Source organism: Cucurbita maxima, unplaced genomic scaffold (assembly GCF_002738345.1).
Source record: "Cucurbita maxima cultivar Rimu unplaced genomic scaffold, Cmax_1.0 Cma_Scf00020, whole genome shotgun sequence".
NCBI classification, from domain to species: Eukaryota; Viridiplantae; Streptophyta; class Magnoliopsida; order Cucurbitales; family Cucurbitaceae; genus Cucurbita; species Cucurbita maxima.
The window spans coordinates 3,474,706-3,490,440 of NW_019272036.1; the positions used below are offsets into that span (position 1 = coordinate 3,474,706).

The 15,735-nt window shown below is 38.3% G+C and overlaps 2 protein-coding genes across 2 annotated transcripts; both read right to left on the reverse strand.

The window, feature by feature from the left end:
* Positions 1-574: 574 nt before the first annotated feature.
* Positions 575-4,221, reverse strand: LOC111494627 (clavaminate synthase-like protein At3g21360). Its single transcript, XM_023144604.1, has 3 exons — positions 3,682-4,221; positions 1,922-2,175; positions 575-1,184 (listed from the first exon to the last, which is right to left on the reverse strand). Exons 1-3 carry the CDS (start codon positions 4,039-4,041, stop codon positions 824-826), a joined length of 975 nt encoding a protein of 324 aa, XP_023000372.1. The 5' UTR covers positions 4,042-4,221; the 3' UTR covers positions 575-823.
* A 3,529-nt stretch (positions 4,222-7,750) lies between these two features.
* On the reverse strand, positions 7,751-15,710 carry LOC111494632 (probable protein phosphatase 2C 6). The gene is made up of 4 exons (XM_023144609.1): positions 15,412-15,710; positions 8,723-9,007; positions 8,464-8,569; positions 7,751-8,221 (listed from the first exon to the last, which is right to left on the reverse strand). The coding sequence occupies exons 1-4, from the start codon at positions 15,613-15,615 to the stop codon at positions 7,911-7,913; spliced, it is 906 nt and encodes a 301-aa protein (XP_023000377.1). The 5' UTR covers positions 15,616-15,710; the 3' UTR covers positions 7,751-7,910.
* Positions 15,711-15,735: the final 25 nt, after the last annotated feature.

Consider the following 15,735-nt stretch of genomic DNA (forward strand, 5'->3'; position numbering starts at 1 on the left):
GGGGAACTGAAATTTTTGATGAGAGCTGATTAGATAGGCTATGAATATTAGTGTCTGAAACATGCATGGATTTGCATATAGCTTTTTTAGTGAAAATGGCAATAATGGTGGGTCAAAGTGTCTTCAAAAAGTGCTTTTTTTTTTTTACCAATTTCATGTACATGCAAACTCAAAGAAGCCATCAATAACAAACAATGTAAAAGGAAAATAAGATACTTTAATCACAACATTAAACTTAAAAGATGAACATCTATGTGTTTTGATTTGTTTTATATGGAAAAAAATGCACAAAAACTCTACTTTTCTCTCTATCTCTCACGGAGAAAACTTAAAAAAGTTTTAAAAGTTGTAAAGAATCTTTTAAAGGTGGGTATTTGGATCGTAAGTCAAAGATAGCATCATAGGAGAATACTGTGATGGTAGTGGTAAAGTGGCGAAAGTCGTGGTAGTGGTGGGGGTGATTGAACTCAATGTGTTGTGTTATGTTTGTATTGATTTGTTTGACAAAAGCTATCTAATCTTGTATTCCTAATTGGTTTTTGATCTCCTAACAAGAATTTGAAAACAAAAGACGGGATAGAAAGTGAAATTGTATTCGATGTTTTGACTCGAACGAGCGCAAACCACGACCCATCAAGGCTGGAGAAAGCCAAGGGCAATTACGTTATTAATTTTGAGCATGAACACCTTCTATACATACACAGATGATGAATAAGAACATAGATTCCCCTTTATGTCAATAAATCAATCATCAGATCAAGGCACAAGCATAATCTTAGTTCTACATGCTTTTTCCTTAGTTTCTAAGGGCTTTGTGAAGGATTTACCTGCAAAGTGAAGCTAGCACACGGCGAGGAGGGAGGAAAGGCCTACGAGAGTGAAGAACAGCCCAATTGTCTATCAGCAAAACATCTCCCTTCTGCCAAGGAATGGCAACAGACTCCTCTTCCAGAATTCTCAAGCAGTCGTGGATGATATCAGCTGGCAATGGAGTACCGTCCCCGAACGTTACGGCCTTTACGGGGTCGTTCCTTGCATCTTCCCAGCCGGTGTATGCTGCAACCATGCTGTTAAACCAAATCTTATGCTGCCGCACTTCGTCGTACTTGATTGCTGGGATTGGACCCATAACAGTTTTCACTCCATCATTTAACCATTCAACCTTCATTCCCAGCTTAGCTGCCCTGTTGAAAGTTAAGAATTGTTAAACAAACTTGTCCAGTGAAGTTCTTGATCAAACTGCAAATAAATCATTTTATGGGATAATACAACAGTTCGAAAGATTAGGCGCAACAATGTTTGATGTAAAACAAGAACATGTAGATTCTAGTAAGACCAAGAGACATAGGCGCTACTATCACGCAGCGAAACATATTTGACAGTCGTGGAAGTCAATCGTCGTCTTTTCAAGCAAAATTCGATTTCCTTTCCAGACTGTCAAATGTGTTTTTCATGACTCAACTACTAGTACTATTACGCAGGACTCTGACAAGTCGATCTTCGTCTTTTCAAGCCATTCTCACGAAGATCGATATCGAATCCTATAGCAGATTACTGGGGTCGAATCTTAAGGATGAACTCATTCTCTTTATTGAAAGATCGATGAAAGGGCCTGCATGCTGTGAAGAGTTGCAACATTTTCTCACGAGAAATCTCTAACTACAGCCTACAATTTAACCAGCCCCTTGAGAGATTCTAGTTGTTGCAATTCAACATGATTTCAAACAAGTAAAACATCAGTAGATGGCTTGCCAGAGTCCTCACTTTGAAGTAATTTTACTCACATTCAACTAGCAAGTCCAAGGATGTTATGAATTGAACAAAGAAACAATCAATATTCAATATAAAAAGCTACTTTTCAGCATCAATCCTCTGAGCATTTGAATAGAAAAATTGGTGGGGGTTGTATTTGATAATGAACCTTTCTTCAGCAATGCGCTTGTCGTCAGTCAAGAATGTAGATTTCCAACCACGGCCAATTGGAGATGATGGATCATCATCTTCTCCCAAAATCCTTGTGTAAATTAAACCCTGTTCTTCCAACCTCTGAACAAACTCTGGATATATCGCTTTCACTTTCTCATAAACAACATGACTAAGAACAATGGGTGTTTCTCCACCACTTATAGGCTCCACTTCACAATAGAAAAACAGTTTGGCAGGAAATTCAGGCACCTGAAACATAAAAAGAACGCAACCCAGTTGTTCAATCTCAGACATCACCAACCAAATACAGCATCAACCTATGATTTTCCTTTGTAAAATTCAACTCCGAGGGATCTTATTAGTCAACAGAGTGGTATACTAGATTCTACTTCGACCATATTCAAGCCATTTCAGAGATCATACTAAACCCTTATTCAAATGGTTAATTCTAAACTACAAACTAAACTAAGCTAATTATTTAGCAATTTTTATGTATAGATATGAAGCAGGATGTGAATGTTTGATTAATCCACCACACCTAAATGGTGTGAAAGTTATCTTATTTATAATCAAATGAATTACAAGAATATGGAAATAGTAATAAATGGAAATAACAATAAATGGAAAGATACCTATGAAATATTTGCCTTATAATAAAATATCAAATATAATATATATGGTAAACTATAATTTATTACTAAATATCCTTAATACCCCACCGCAAGCTAAGCGTCGGATTTAAACGAACGTGAAGCTTGAATCTGAAAAATTCAAAGAGGTTGAGAAACACTTTTCTTGAAGAAGTCAACAACCTGGTTCAGAGGAGGCGTAGAGAAACACTTTCTTGGCCATCGAAAATTGCAGAGGAATCGCCGCTCAGCGGCAATGCTGCCTTGGCTTCGGCGAGAATATGTCTAACCCATGAAGAGGGATTGTCGCTTAGCGACGATGCTGCCTTGGCTCTGGTGAGAATATTTCTAACCCCAAGAAGTAGAAGGGGAAACCTAGAGCAAGGGACAAAGACAATGTTGAAGCCGGAAGAGTCGCCACATTGGGCGAAGGAGCCAATTTTGGCGAGAAGGACAGTCGGAAGAGTCGCCTCATCGGGCGAAGAAGCCAATTTTGGCAGGAAGGGTGGCGGCAACTTGGTTGGCGAATAGGCCAGTGCGGCACCCAGATTCCGAAGGTAAATCTCTGCAAAAGGTTGATAGGTTTAGGTTAGGGTTTATGTGAAGGATGAAGGTTGATTGGGAAGAAAATGAGAGAGACTATATTGGCCAAGGGAAAAACCAATTTGGTTGGAAAAGGTGAGGTTGTATGTACAGAGTATGACGAAAAGTGATTTGGAGGTCAATAGGGTGGAGCCGAAGAGTAATCAATCGGCTCCGACTACGGCAGCCATGAAGACTGCCCCTGCGGTGTCAAAACCAGCAGGGGTGGTGGAGAAGAAGATTAGAGGATTCAAAAGCCATTGAAAAGAAAGGATCAGGGTTGTTAAACCGAGAGGGCTCTGATACCATGTGAATGTTTGATTAATCCACCACACCTAAATGGTGTGAAAGTTATCTTATTTATAATCAAATGAATTACAAGAATATGGAAATAGTAATAAATGGAAATAACAATAAATGGAAAGATACCTATGAAATATTTGCCTTATAATAAAATATCAAATATAATATATATGGTAAACTATAATTTATTACTAAATATCCTTAATACAGGAGATCTTGTAGGACTGAGTACAATGAGTACCTGGGCCAATTCGTGATGAAACGGGATCTTCTGGTCCGGCGGAGACTCGTTGGCGGTGAAAACCCGACCAACAACCCTAGTTCGAGGAGCTGCGCCTCCGACGTACGGAAACTCCTCGAAACCAAAGGACTCTACGACGTCATTGAAGTCAGATGCTGCATCAACCGGAAAACCCCTGAAGAGTACTGCTCCGGATTTGAGAATCAGCGAATCGAGTAATGGTTTCTGGGCCTTGATGGCTCGAGTGAAGGATGAGATGGTGAAAGAAGCTGAAGATGGCGATAAAACTAACGGGAAATAGCTTCCATGGTAGTGTTTCTGGTGCGGAATTTGAATTTCCATGAAATTATCTACCGCCATGGTAGTTTCCGATGAAATTACGGGAACTTCAGCCGCCGCCGCCGCCGCTTGGATTCTGGGTTTGGGTACACGGTGGCACTTGTTATTCACGCGCCGGTTGTTGACGTTCCGCGGTTCTTGCAATGGAGGGAAATGCGTTGGCAGTTTGCCGGGATTTCACCTGGACGCCGTGTTCGTCTAAGTTCCAGAAGTTGGACGACCCGCGTGTAGGGCTTGGGCCTTGGCGACTGATGCATTCAATTGGGCCTTGGCAGATTCATCAAATTTAAGCCTAATGTTAAGCCTTTACAGATTATATTAAGATACAGATTTGAGTAAATATCTAACTGGAGACCCTTTTTAGAGCTCAAACTCGAGTGAATGTTGCTCTTTTTTTCTTCTTTTAACTCATTCTTCAACGGTGGGTGGTCATGTTCTTTTGTTTCCATGATCCCTCTGAAGTAATCAACATAATCTAATTCTTTTTTCTCTAATACTTTGAAAGCTTTTTCAAATTTCAAGGCATGATCAAGTATAATCTAATTCTTCTTCCTCTCATATTTTGAAAGCTTTTTCAAATTTCAAGGCATGATCAAGCATCAAATAGGAGGAATTCCATCGAGTTGCCACATCCAAACGAACAAGTGCCCTGCATTTAATTTTTTCTTGTTAAACACGATCTTTAAATTTTGTCAATCTCTTGAGGATGATCTAACATACCTCACGACATTGCGAACACTAGAAATGGAGTTATGCATTTCTTTAAGCCCTTCATTCACAATCAAATTAATTAGGTGAGCCCAACACCTCATGTGTAATATTTCTACATCTAAGACAAGTGAATTCCAACTTCTAAACCTTCTCATAATATATGAAATAGCTATATCATTGGAACTTGCATTATCAACTATGATTAGAGAAAACCTCATTGATTCTCCATTCTAATAAACAACTCTCAATAATCTTGGCAATAGTCTCTCCGTTACCAACTTGACAAAAATTGAGAATTCTTTTATACAAATTCCATTCTGAATCAATAAAGTGTGCAGTGATTACCATGTAATTAATGTTCTGCAACAAAGTCCATGGGTCGGTGCTAAGACAAACCCTCCTGGAATGACTCTAAAAAAATCTTTCAACTTCGTTCTTTTCTTCTAGATAGAGAAGAAATATATCTCTTGCAATTGTTACTCTTGACGGAGGGTCAAACTAAGGACATGCAATACTACAAAACAATTTGAAACTCTCATTCTCTACAAATTTAAATGATAATTCATCCATAATTATCATATTGTCACATGTTGCTCTACATCTTTGACTAAATAATAAAGTAACAATATAACTACCCCATTTCCATCTATTGAATGTTGAACTTATAGTGGTTTGTCCTTTGTCCTCCACCTTATATGTGTATTTTCTACACTGATTTTTAAGTGCTTCCATAACGTGCTAGTTCCACAAGAATTAGTATCACAAGCATACTCCTTATAATAATAGTTGCACTTGCACCTCTTATTATTGTTCTCTAATCTTGTAAAGTAATCTCACACGGTTGATTTACTGGGTTTCTTCTTCTTAAATTCAGATTGTGTAGCCAATGATGGTATCGATGCATTATAATTACTAGAGCTACTTGCACATACAATTGCACTATTGTTTTCCATCTATAAAAAGTAACTATTATAATTTCTTTATATATATATATATATATATTCGGGTTCGACCGAGTTGACCCAATCATTTTCTTTTGGTATCCGAGCCCAACCCAAATCAGATCGAGTTAAAAAAAATGGACCCAACCCAAACTCGAAATCCAACACAACCCAACCCAACCCTTATATTTTGGGTTGGGTTCGGATTTTCGGGTTGGGTGTACACCCCTATCAAAGAGATTAGTGAAATTCTAACTTGGTTCCTTTTTTTGTTTCTTTATTGTCATGCTAGAAAAGCTCATATCTCAAGGGACATGTTAAATTGAAAGTTGTGGTTAGAGAATTCCTCGTGAGAAAACGAGCTACTGCAACTTTTCACAGTATGCAATCCTTTTTTAAAGCTCAAACTGTCGTTAGGACTCAAAGAGTTTGTAGGTTGTGGTTAGAAAGTTTATCTTGAGAAAACGAGCTACGGTAGGTTTTCACAGTATGCAGACCCTTCTTAGAGCTCAAACTGCCATTAGAACACAAAGAGTTCATCAATCTTTCGATAAAGATAATATGGTCCCAAAACATATGGTCCCAAGATTAGTTACATGTGTCCAAGGCTGTCAACAAATTCAATCTCATTAAGACATATGGTCCAAAGATTAGTTACATGTGTAGTGGTAAAAGTTGGTTAAATATTGGAAACTAACCGTCACACCTGATGAAAAGCAGATAAAAGATGTAAATATTCACTGGAAAACAAAAACATAAAATAATAATAAATAAATACAATAAAACAAAATAAATACAAGTACCTATTTTTTATATATATATAAAAGGTAACTTCCATAAAACAGTAACATTTTTAATAAAAAAAATAGAATTATATATAAATTTATTATAAAATGTTCCAAGACTTTACTCATAAAAAAAAAAAAAACTCTGATATTCGCATGAATTCTAACCTATGGACTATGGTAAATTAGAAGAATAGTTGAACTTTAATTTAGTGACAATAACTTAAGCTAATCGATTAAATGACTTTACTATTAGCATAACTATATTTGATGTTGACACTTACCTTATGGTTCTGCACGTGTTATAAATTTGATGTGTGTGAATTGTTTATGAATCAATATGACTATGATATGTTATGTATGTATTATAATATGTGAATGATATGATAACTCTTACGTTATGATGCGTTCAATGATATGTGTGAGATAAGATACGAGAAGGATGCAATAAACGTAATATAACGATATGACAAATATATGACTGATACAGCAATATAATTAGATTATGTATAGAAAATAATATGATTATGGATAGAACAATTGTTATGAACGTAATATAATTATTTCTCCAACAATAACAACGGAAACGTAATATAACCGATGTGGGACTTTCATCATCCAACAATAACAACGGAAAACAAAAACAAGAACTGGCACACTATAATTATTTCTCCACATGGGTCGGTTTAGCGAAAACACTAAGCATATAGCCTATGTTCAATGTTCACTAGACAGGAAAACGATCAAAACAAAGAGAAATGCCTCAATCCATACGCATTTCCAATTCGAAGATGAGATCCTCTCGAAGATTTTGAGAATGAAAATGATAACAAATCCATCGTACAGTGAGCTCCTAGAAGCTGAAATCGAATTTAGAACTCGAAAAACAAATTTTGTTCTTCTTCTTCTAGGAAACCTTTTTATAGCTCTTCCTCAAATAAATCTTCTTACATACAAACGACCTCTTAACAAAACCGGAAACAAACACGAGAACTCGCACACGATAAATATTTCTCCACATCGATCGGCTTAGCAAAAACACCAAGCATGTAAGCCTCCGTTCAATGTCCATAGTAGCACTAAGTAAAGAAAATATGACATTATTGAATGCACCATTTGTCCACTATGGATTGTTTTGCACCATTCACCAAAGTGTCTTGTTATTGGATGCTCGATTGAACGCATGCATAGTTTTAGATTCTCTTTGTTTTAGGTTGCTACGAGTACTCATATGCATATGTATATTGGTTCGCTACATGTTCTAAATGAAACTGACGGTAAAAAAATTTAATAAATAAAGAAACACACACCAAACCTTTATAACAAAGTAGAATAGAAAAGGAACAGAGTTGCAGTGGTTTGTACAATGATCAAGTCTAAGTCTAGTTTCTATACAGATCACCATGCTTCTACCAAGCCAACCTGTAAGGTGATATTGTTTTCATCGCTCAGTTTAGAGACCCCTCATTTGGTGCTTTAAGTCAACTACAATAACTGAGATGTTATCGCCACTCAAATTACTAGCTTCCTTGCGTATTTTATTTGCAGCACATTGTGCTGGATAAATTACATTACCAGCTCCACCAACCCCCAACTTCTTGCGTTGCCTTCTCAGTACGCTGCAAGCCATCTTCATCACATCATCGTTGGATAACACATCCCATACTCCATCACTTGCCATAATCAAACACTCGTCTTCCTCGCTCCTCGATGTGAACGTAATCTCCGGTTCAAATATAATCCACGGTTTCAAGTAATGATCACCTAATCATAAATATATTCGAACAAAATTAGTGGATGACTAGTTATTGTTGGATGATGAAAGCCCCACCTTGGCTAATTTAGGGAATGATCAAAGAATACTCTCTCCATAGGTATGAGGCTTTTTGGGGAAGCCCAAAACAAAGCCATGAGAGCTTATGCTTAAAGTGGACAATATCATACCATTGTGGAGAGTCGGGTTGATGACTTGTTGGAAAAATATGAAGCTATGGGCTAGAAGAAACCTATTGCTCTGGTGATTGCTAGCACTCCTTCGACCCTAGGGCAGCCTACAAACAGAATTTTCGCTCCTCCCTTAACAAGTCTATCATATTCATCTGGCCTGCTAATCTGCATCAGAAGAGGGAAAGTTGTATGAATCATAATATTAACTAAAAACATTAAAGAATTTGTGCAGCCAAAGATAAAGCTGATAAAGCATAACTTAAATAAAGGCATAATCTAATTAAGAAAATACTAAATTTGGGAGAATTGTAATTGAACCTTGTGGTCAACTGTCAAGGGAATGGCTTGATTCCCACGACAAAGCAATGCTCTAGAGTCACCACAGTTGGCAACAATTATTTGGCAAGCTGACAGAAGAACAACCAAAGCGGTAGATCCAACTGAATATGGGGCCAGAGTCTTATCCTTGAAGGCATCATCAACCCTCTCATAAGACCTCGTCAATGCCATTTCCCATCGCTCTTGCTGACCATTTTCAGAAACCCATCTGTTCCACTCTTCGGCTAATAGTTCATGGAACTTCTTTGAACAATAATTACTCACCTGAAATCATCGTTAAACATTGATAAAATAATACCATAATTGGTAACAAAGCAGAAATGGCCACAATAAAACAGCTTGATTTGGCATGCCTCCTTCTCGTTAGCGAAACTAATGAACGGACCTCTATCTCGAAGCAAAATATGTCACGCGTATACTCGTTTAGTCATGAACCTGTGTCAATCGATTGTTATCAAACGCCTTATTGACTCTAAGTTCATTGCCTTCGACAAATTAATCATAATTCTAATTATCTCAAATGTGGTTGCAAAGCAAACTAGAGGTCATTAGTGAAGCTTCAACCAAACCTCCTTTTTATATAGTTCTTCCTCAACTAAATCCTCCTACATGCAAATGATCTCTTAATAATCGGAAACAAACACAAAAACATGCACAGATACATATTTCTCCTCATTGATCAGTTTAGCGAAAGCACTAAGCATATAGCCTCCGTTCAGTGTTCAAAGTAGCACTAGACCAAGAAAACGAACCGATCAAAACAAATAGAAATACCTCAATCCATCCACGTTACAATTCGAAGATAGACACTACGAAGAATTAAAATGATAACAAATAAATAGAAATACCTCAATCCATCCACATTTCTAATTCGAAGATGAGACACTAACAAGAATTAAAATGATAACAAAACCATCATAGATTCCCAGTAGGTTGGATGAGATCTAGTCCAGACCAGGCCCAGGCCCAGGCCCATTTTAAAAACAACCAAATCTGATTTATGGGCCGAATCATCCAGGTTTGGGCCTAAGTATGAGCCATTAATATTATTTTTCCAAAAATGCCCCTCGTACCCTCCTTCCAAAATAAAAAATTCATTTTTGGCTCCATCTTAAACTCATGTTTTAATTTTTTTTTTCACATGCTATAATTTTACTTTTCATAATTAATCCATTTTATAAAAAGTAAAATTATTTGATGAGTTAGAGTTAGGAATATAAATGAAAGAAATAATTAACTTTTTGAAAGGAACAGATTTCGAGATTCAATCAATTACCATCATCAATCCTCAATCAATTACCATCAGTTGCATCACTACTTGATCGGTAAGGAAAGTGTCTCAAAGCATGGGACAAAGGATCAAACACTTTTGATTTTACTTCTGGCACCACCACAAATCGGATTCTGGTAGGTTGGATATGAGAGCGAGAGTGATGAAAAAAATTATAGGTAGATACTTTATTAAGAAACTTGGAGAGACTTGGAGAGACCCCACTTGATTCCGCACCTATCATACCATCACTTTCTATTTACTATAGATATCACATACAAAAAAATCTGGGATTTTAAAATAAATAAATAAGTATATTTATGAATCATTTTGTTTAATCCTAAAAAAATTAGGTATTTTTTTCGTATTTTATTTACTTGGACTTGTTGGGAAGGATTGATGTGAGGATGAGGCATTAGCATACTGACTCGCCTTATTCCTTCCCTTTTTTAGTCCAATCTCGAATGGAACTCTTTTTTTAGGATTGTTACAACATATTTTTTTACTCAATTTCGAAACGAAATAAGAAATTAATAAAAAAAATGGAAAGAAATAGATAATTCGTGTATATATATATATATATATATATATATATATCCTGGTTTTGTTCTTAATTATAGGTGGTGTTTGTGTATACTTGTAAAGTGAGCTGCATGAGGGAGATTTAAATTGCTCCGTGGTCTATCTACATGAGGTTTTATCTTCAAAATTGTATGCAAATTGTGAATGTTTGATTAATCCACCACACCCAAATGGTGGTGAGAGTTCTCTTATTTATAATCATTTACAGAATACAGAAATAAGGTAAATTACAAATAATAAGGAAATAGCGATAAAAGGAAAGAATAATAAATGAATACAATATATTTGCATTTAGTAAAAGAGAAAATATGGTAACCCGTAATGTAAGGCAAATATCTAGATATTTGCCTTAATGAACGGTCAACTATCCTTAACACCCCCCCGCAAGCTGAGCGTCGGATTTGAACGAACATGAAGCTTGGATCTGAAAAATTCAAAGAGAGGTCGAGAAATACTCTTTGTGAAGATGTCAGCAACTTGGAGATGAGAGGGTACATATTGTGTACGAAGTTTGCTAGCGATAACAAGTTCTCGAAGGAAATGATAATCTAGTTCAACATGCTTGGCCCGCTTGTGAGAAACAGGATTAGAGCTCAAAAAAATAGCACTTTTGTTGTCACATAAGAGTAAGGGCTGCTGTGAAATAGGGACCTTGAGGTCATGCAAAAGATGCGTAACCCAAAGAAGTTCAGCAGCAGTTGTGGCAAGAGCACGATACTCAGATTCACAGCTGGAGCGTGATACAGTAGGTTGCTTTTTGGCACTCCAAGAAATGAGATTGTTACCAAGATAAATAGAATAGCCGGATGTAGAACGACGAGTATCGGGACAACCAGCCCAGTCAGCATCCGAATAAGCGACTAGCGTACTAGGAACAGTGGATGGACGAAAGATAAGACCAAAGTGGAGTGTTCCTTTGACATAGCGAAGAATACGTTTGACAGCAAGAAAGTGATCTGCAGTAGGGGCATGCAAGAATTGACTGACAGAATTGACAGCATAGGCAATATCTGGACGCGTGATAGTCAAGTACTGAAGGGCGCCAACAAGAGATCTGTAGAGAGTAGGATCAGAGAAAGGAGAACCATCAGCAGTCAGGTGTTGAGAAACAACCATGGGAGTGTGAACTGGTTTGCTATCGAGCAACTGAGCACGAGTAAGAATATCTCGAGCATATTTTAACTGACTGATAAAGAGACCATCAGGAGTGGGTGAAGCTTCAAGACCAAGAAAGTAACTGAGAGAACCCAAATCTTTGGTAGCAAACTCAGAATGAAGCTTGCGAGTAAAGCTGTTAATAAGAGATGAGTTGTTGCCGGTAACAATAATGTCATCAACATAAAGAAGCAAATAGATAAGGTTAGATTGCTGATGAAAGACAAAAAGGGACGTGTCAGCGCGACTACAAGAAAACCCAAGTGTGAGAAGAAATGAGCTAAAACGCTGAAACCAAGCACGAGGAGCTTGCTTTAAGCCATAGAGAGCTTTCTTTAATAGACAAACATGCTTTGGAAATCGAGGATCAACATACCCAGGAGGTTGTTCCATATGAACACGTTCAATAAGCGTTCCATTGAGAAAAGCATTCTTGACATCAAGTTGTCGAAGAGGCCATTTATTTGTGACTGCAATAGAAAGCACAACACGGACAGTGGTAGCTTTGACAACTGGACTGAAAGTGTCAGTGTAGTCAAGACCAGGAACCTGAGTATAACCTTTGGCAACGAGACGAGCCTTGAAACGCTCGACGGATCCATCGGGCAAATATTTAATACGAAACACCCATTTAGAGCCCACGATGTTGGTGTTGGCAGGGCGAGGAACCAAAGTCCAAGTATCATTTTGTTGTAACGCTCGAATTTCTTCATCCATGGCAGCCACCCAAGCAGGATTCTTAGCCGCAGATTTGAATCCTTTTGGCTCAGTGGATGCAAGAAGAGCAGAGAGAAGTCCAGATGAGCCCAACATACCAAGATTTGCTGGATGACGAGTCTTGAATATACCAGCTTTGGCGCGTGTGATCATAGGATGAGTGCCCAAAGAAGAGAAATCAACAGGAGGTTCAATAGAGGTTGAATTAGAAGTCGAGGGTGACAAAGTGGAACCTGCAAGAGAAGTATCAACCTGCACAGACTCATCTACAAGGTCAGAACAAATATCACACGGGGATGAACTGGATTGAGGAATGTGCGGTGATGAAGTGGTAGGGGGGGATGAATCAATATGATGAAGATGTGGTTCCAAGAAATTTGAAATAGGAATAGTGGAAAGAGGTTGGGCTTGGGAGCTAGGGATAGCAGGAAAGTGAGTTTCATCAAATTGAGCATGGCAGGTGATATATAGCTTAGTGGTGGCGGGATCAAGACAGCGGAACCCTTTATGAACAGGACTATAACCCAAAAAAATACAAGGAATGCTGCGGGGAGAAAGCTTGTTAGGCATATAATCACGCAAATAAGGATAAACACGACAACCAAAGGGATGAAAATTGTCATAATGTGGAGTGTAGCCATAAAGGAGTTCAAAGGGTGACTTACCTCCAAGAAGTGGAGTAGGCAACCGGTTGATAATATAAGCTGCAGTGCTGAAGGCGTCAACCCAAAAACGAGGAGAAAGATGAGAGTGAAAGAGAAGGGCCAAGCCAGTCTCAGTCACATGACGATGTTTTCTCTCAACACGACCATTTTGAGCAGGTGTATATGGACAAGAGAGTTGATGGTGGATGCCAGAATTACGTAAATGAGTTTTGAAACAAGTACTAGTAAATTCGGTACCACCATCGCTTTGAAATACCTTGATACGAGAAGAATATTGATTTTCCACAAATTTTTGAAATTGAAGAAAAATATCAAAAAAATCAGATTTAAATTTTAAAGGGTAAAACCAAGTGAATCGAGAATAATCATCAATAAAAATAGCATAATAAAGAAAACCCGAATTTGATTTGACGGGAGAAGGACCCCAAAGATCACAATGAATAAGATCTAACACATGAGACGACCTACGTTCATTGCGGGAATAAGGCAATCGATGGCTTTTCGCAAGCTGACAACTATTACATAATGATGGAGAAGGCAATAAAGACGTAAGAGAAAGATGACCTTTTTTATTTAAAAAAGAAATAACAGAATGATTCACATGACCCAGACGAGCATGCCATAAATCATATGAAGCACGTAAAGATTTGTTTTTAAGGGCTGAAATAAAAGCAGAGTTTCCGCGCTCCAGCACATATAGCCCTCCATCTCTTTTACCGGTTGCCACCACCCTTCCTGTTTGATGATTCTGGATAGTAATAAGATTATTAGTAAATGTAACGGAGAGAGGAAAATCAGACGTTAATTTACTTATGGAAAGAAGATTTTTAGTGAGGTGAGGGACAACCAAGACATCTAATAAGTGAATATTTGGAACAGGAGAAAGAGTACCGATGTGGGTAATGGGTAGGGATGCACCGTTTCCTACAATCACAGAGTCCTTACCCGTGTAATTTTTAGACTGATCCAGAATTGATGGGTCGGCAGTCATATGGGCCGAAGCTCCAGTGTCCAAAAACCAATCAGCAGCATCGGGTCCAGCAATAGAACATGACGTGTTAAAGGCTTCAGCAAGGTGAGCATGAGAAGAATCAGGTCGAACATACCGTTGGTTGCAGCGGTCAGCATAATGGCCCTCTTTGCGGCATATTTGGCAATGAGGTGGTCGACGACCCTGACTTGAGTGGGTTCGTCCTCGATTAGAAGAGTTGTTTTTGTGAGAATAAGAACGACCTCGCTGATTGGTAAAGGAAGCAGGGTGACTTTCATGGGTGCGGCCACGATTAGTGGCTATGAATGCTGTAGGAGTGGAGTCAGAGGACTCAAGGGAGCGCTGGAACAACTCAAAACTTTCAGTTTTAGAGACTAGATCTGCAAAACAGGGGATAGGGGTGAGAGCCATCTGAGCAGTAGAAAAAGCTGAAAATTCGGTGCCGAGTCCACGAAGGAACCAATGCACTTTATCAATGTCCTCGACGGGTCTGCCAATGGCATGAAGTTGGTCACAAATTTTTTTGAAGGCACGGGCATACTCAGCAACAGGTTTTGTGCCACGTTTCATCAACTGCAAGTCATCCTTGAGTCTCAGTTCACGAGCTTTTGACTGATGGCTGTACGTAGTTTCCAACGCAAGCCAAACATCACGTGCAGTAGAGAGACCAACGACAACAGCCATGGCTTCCTCAGTGAGAGAGGAGAGCAGGAGACAGAGAAGTCGTTGATCGGCTGCTCTCCATGCCAAATATTTGGGGTTGAATGTTGAGGAGGTTTCTGGTTCAAAGCGAGGTGGTGGAACCATAGTTCCATCGACATAGCCCAGCATGTCTTGACTCTCAAGAAGAGGGAGAAGTTGGCTTTTCCAAAGAAGATAATTGGAGGAAGAAAGTTTGATGGTGATCATATGGATTAGAGTATTGAAAGGAAGAAGATGATAACAAGATTCGGAAGCCATAGAGAAGAAAGGATCAGGGTTGTTAAACCGAAAGGGCTCTGATACCATGTGAATGTTTGATTAATCCACCACACCCAAATGGTGGTGAGAGTTCTCTTATTTATAATCATTTACAGAATACAGAAATAAGGTAAATTACAAATAATAAGGAAATAGCGATAAAAGGAAAGAATAATAAATGAATACAATATATTTGCATTTAGTAAAAGAGAAAATATGGTAACCCGTAATGTAAGGCAAATATCTAGATATTTGCCTTAATGAACGGTCAACTATCCTTAACACAAATAAGTGCTTTCAACTAATTAGAGATATCAAAAAAAAATACCTGAGGGCCTCCATGACCATCGAACAAGCCAAAATAATGAACTAAAGGTTTCTCTTTCACGGACCCGTCATCTTTCCATCTAGCTGGAGAAAGAAACTCCGGAACAATGGCAATGGCATCCTCCATTGAAGTTCTACGTCCCTTGTCCAACCCAAAACCCCACGAAATTTCACAACTACCGCGTCCATTGTCCATTGCACTCATCGAGCTACCGTCACTCCCACGAGTGTCCTTCCGGCAGCGGCAGCGACCACAACAACTTCTATTAATGATTCACCGGAGTTGTTGATCATAAGCACTGAAGCAACACAAGTTAGGTGTTAT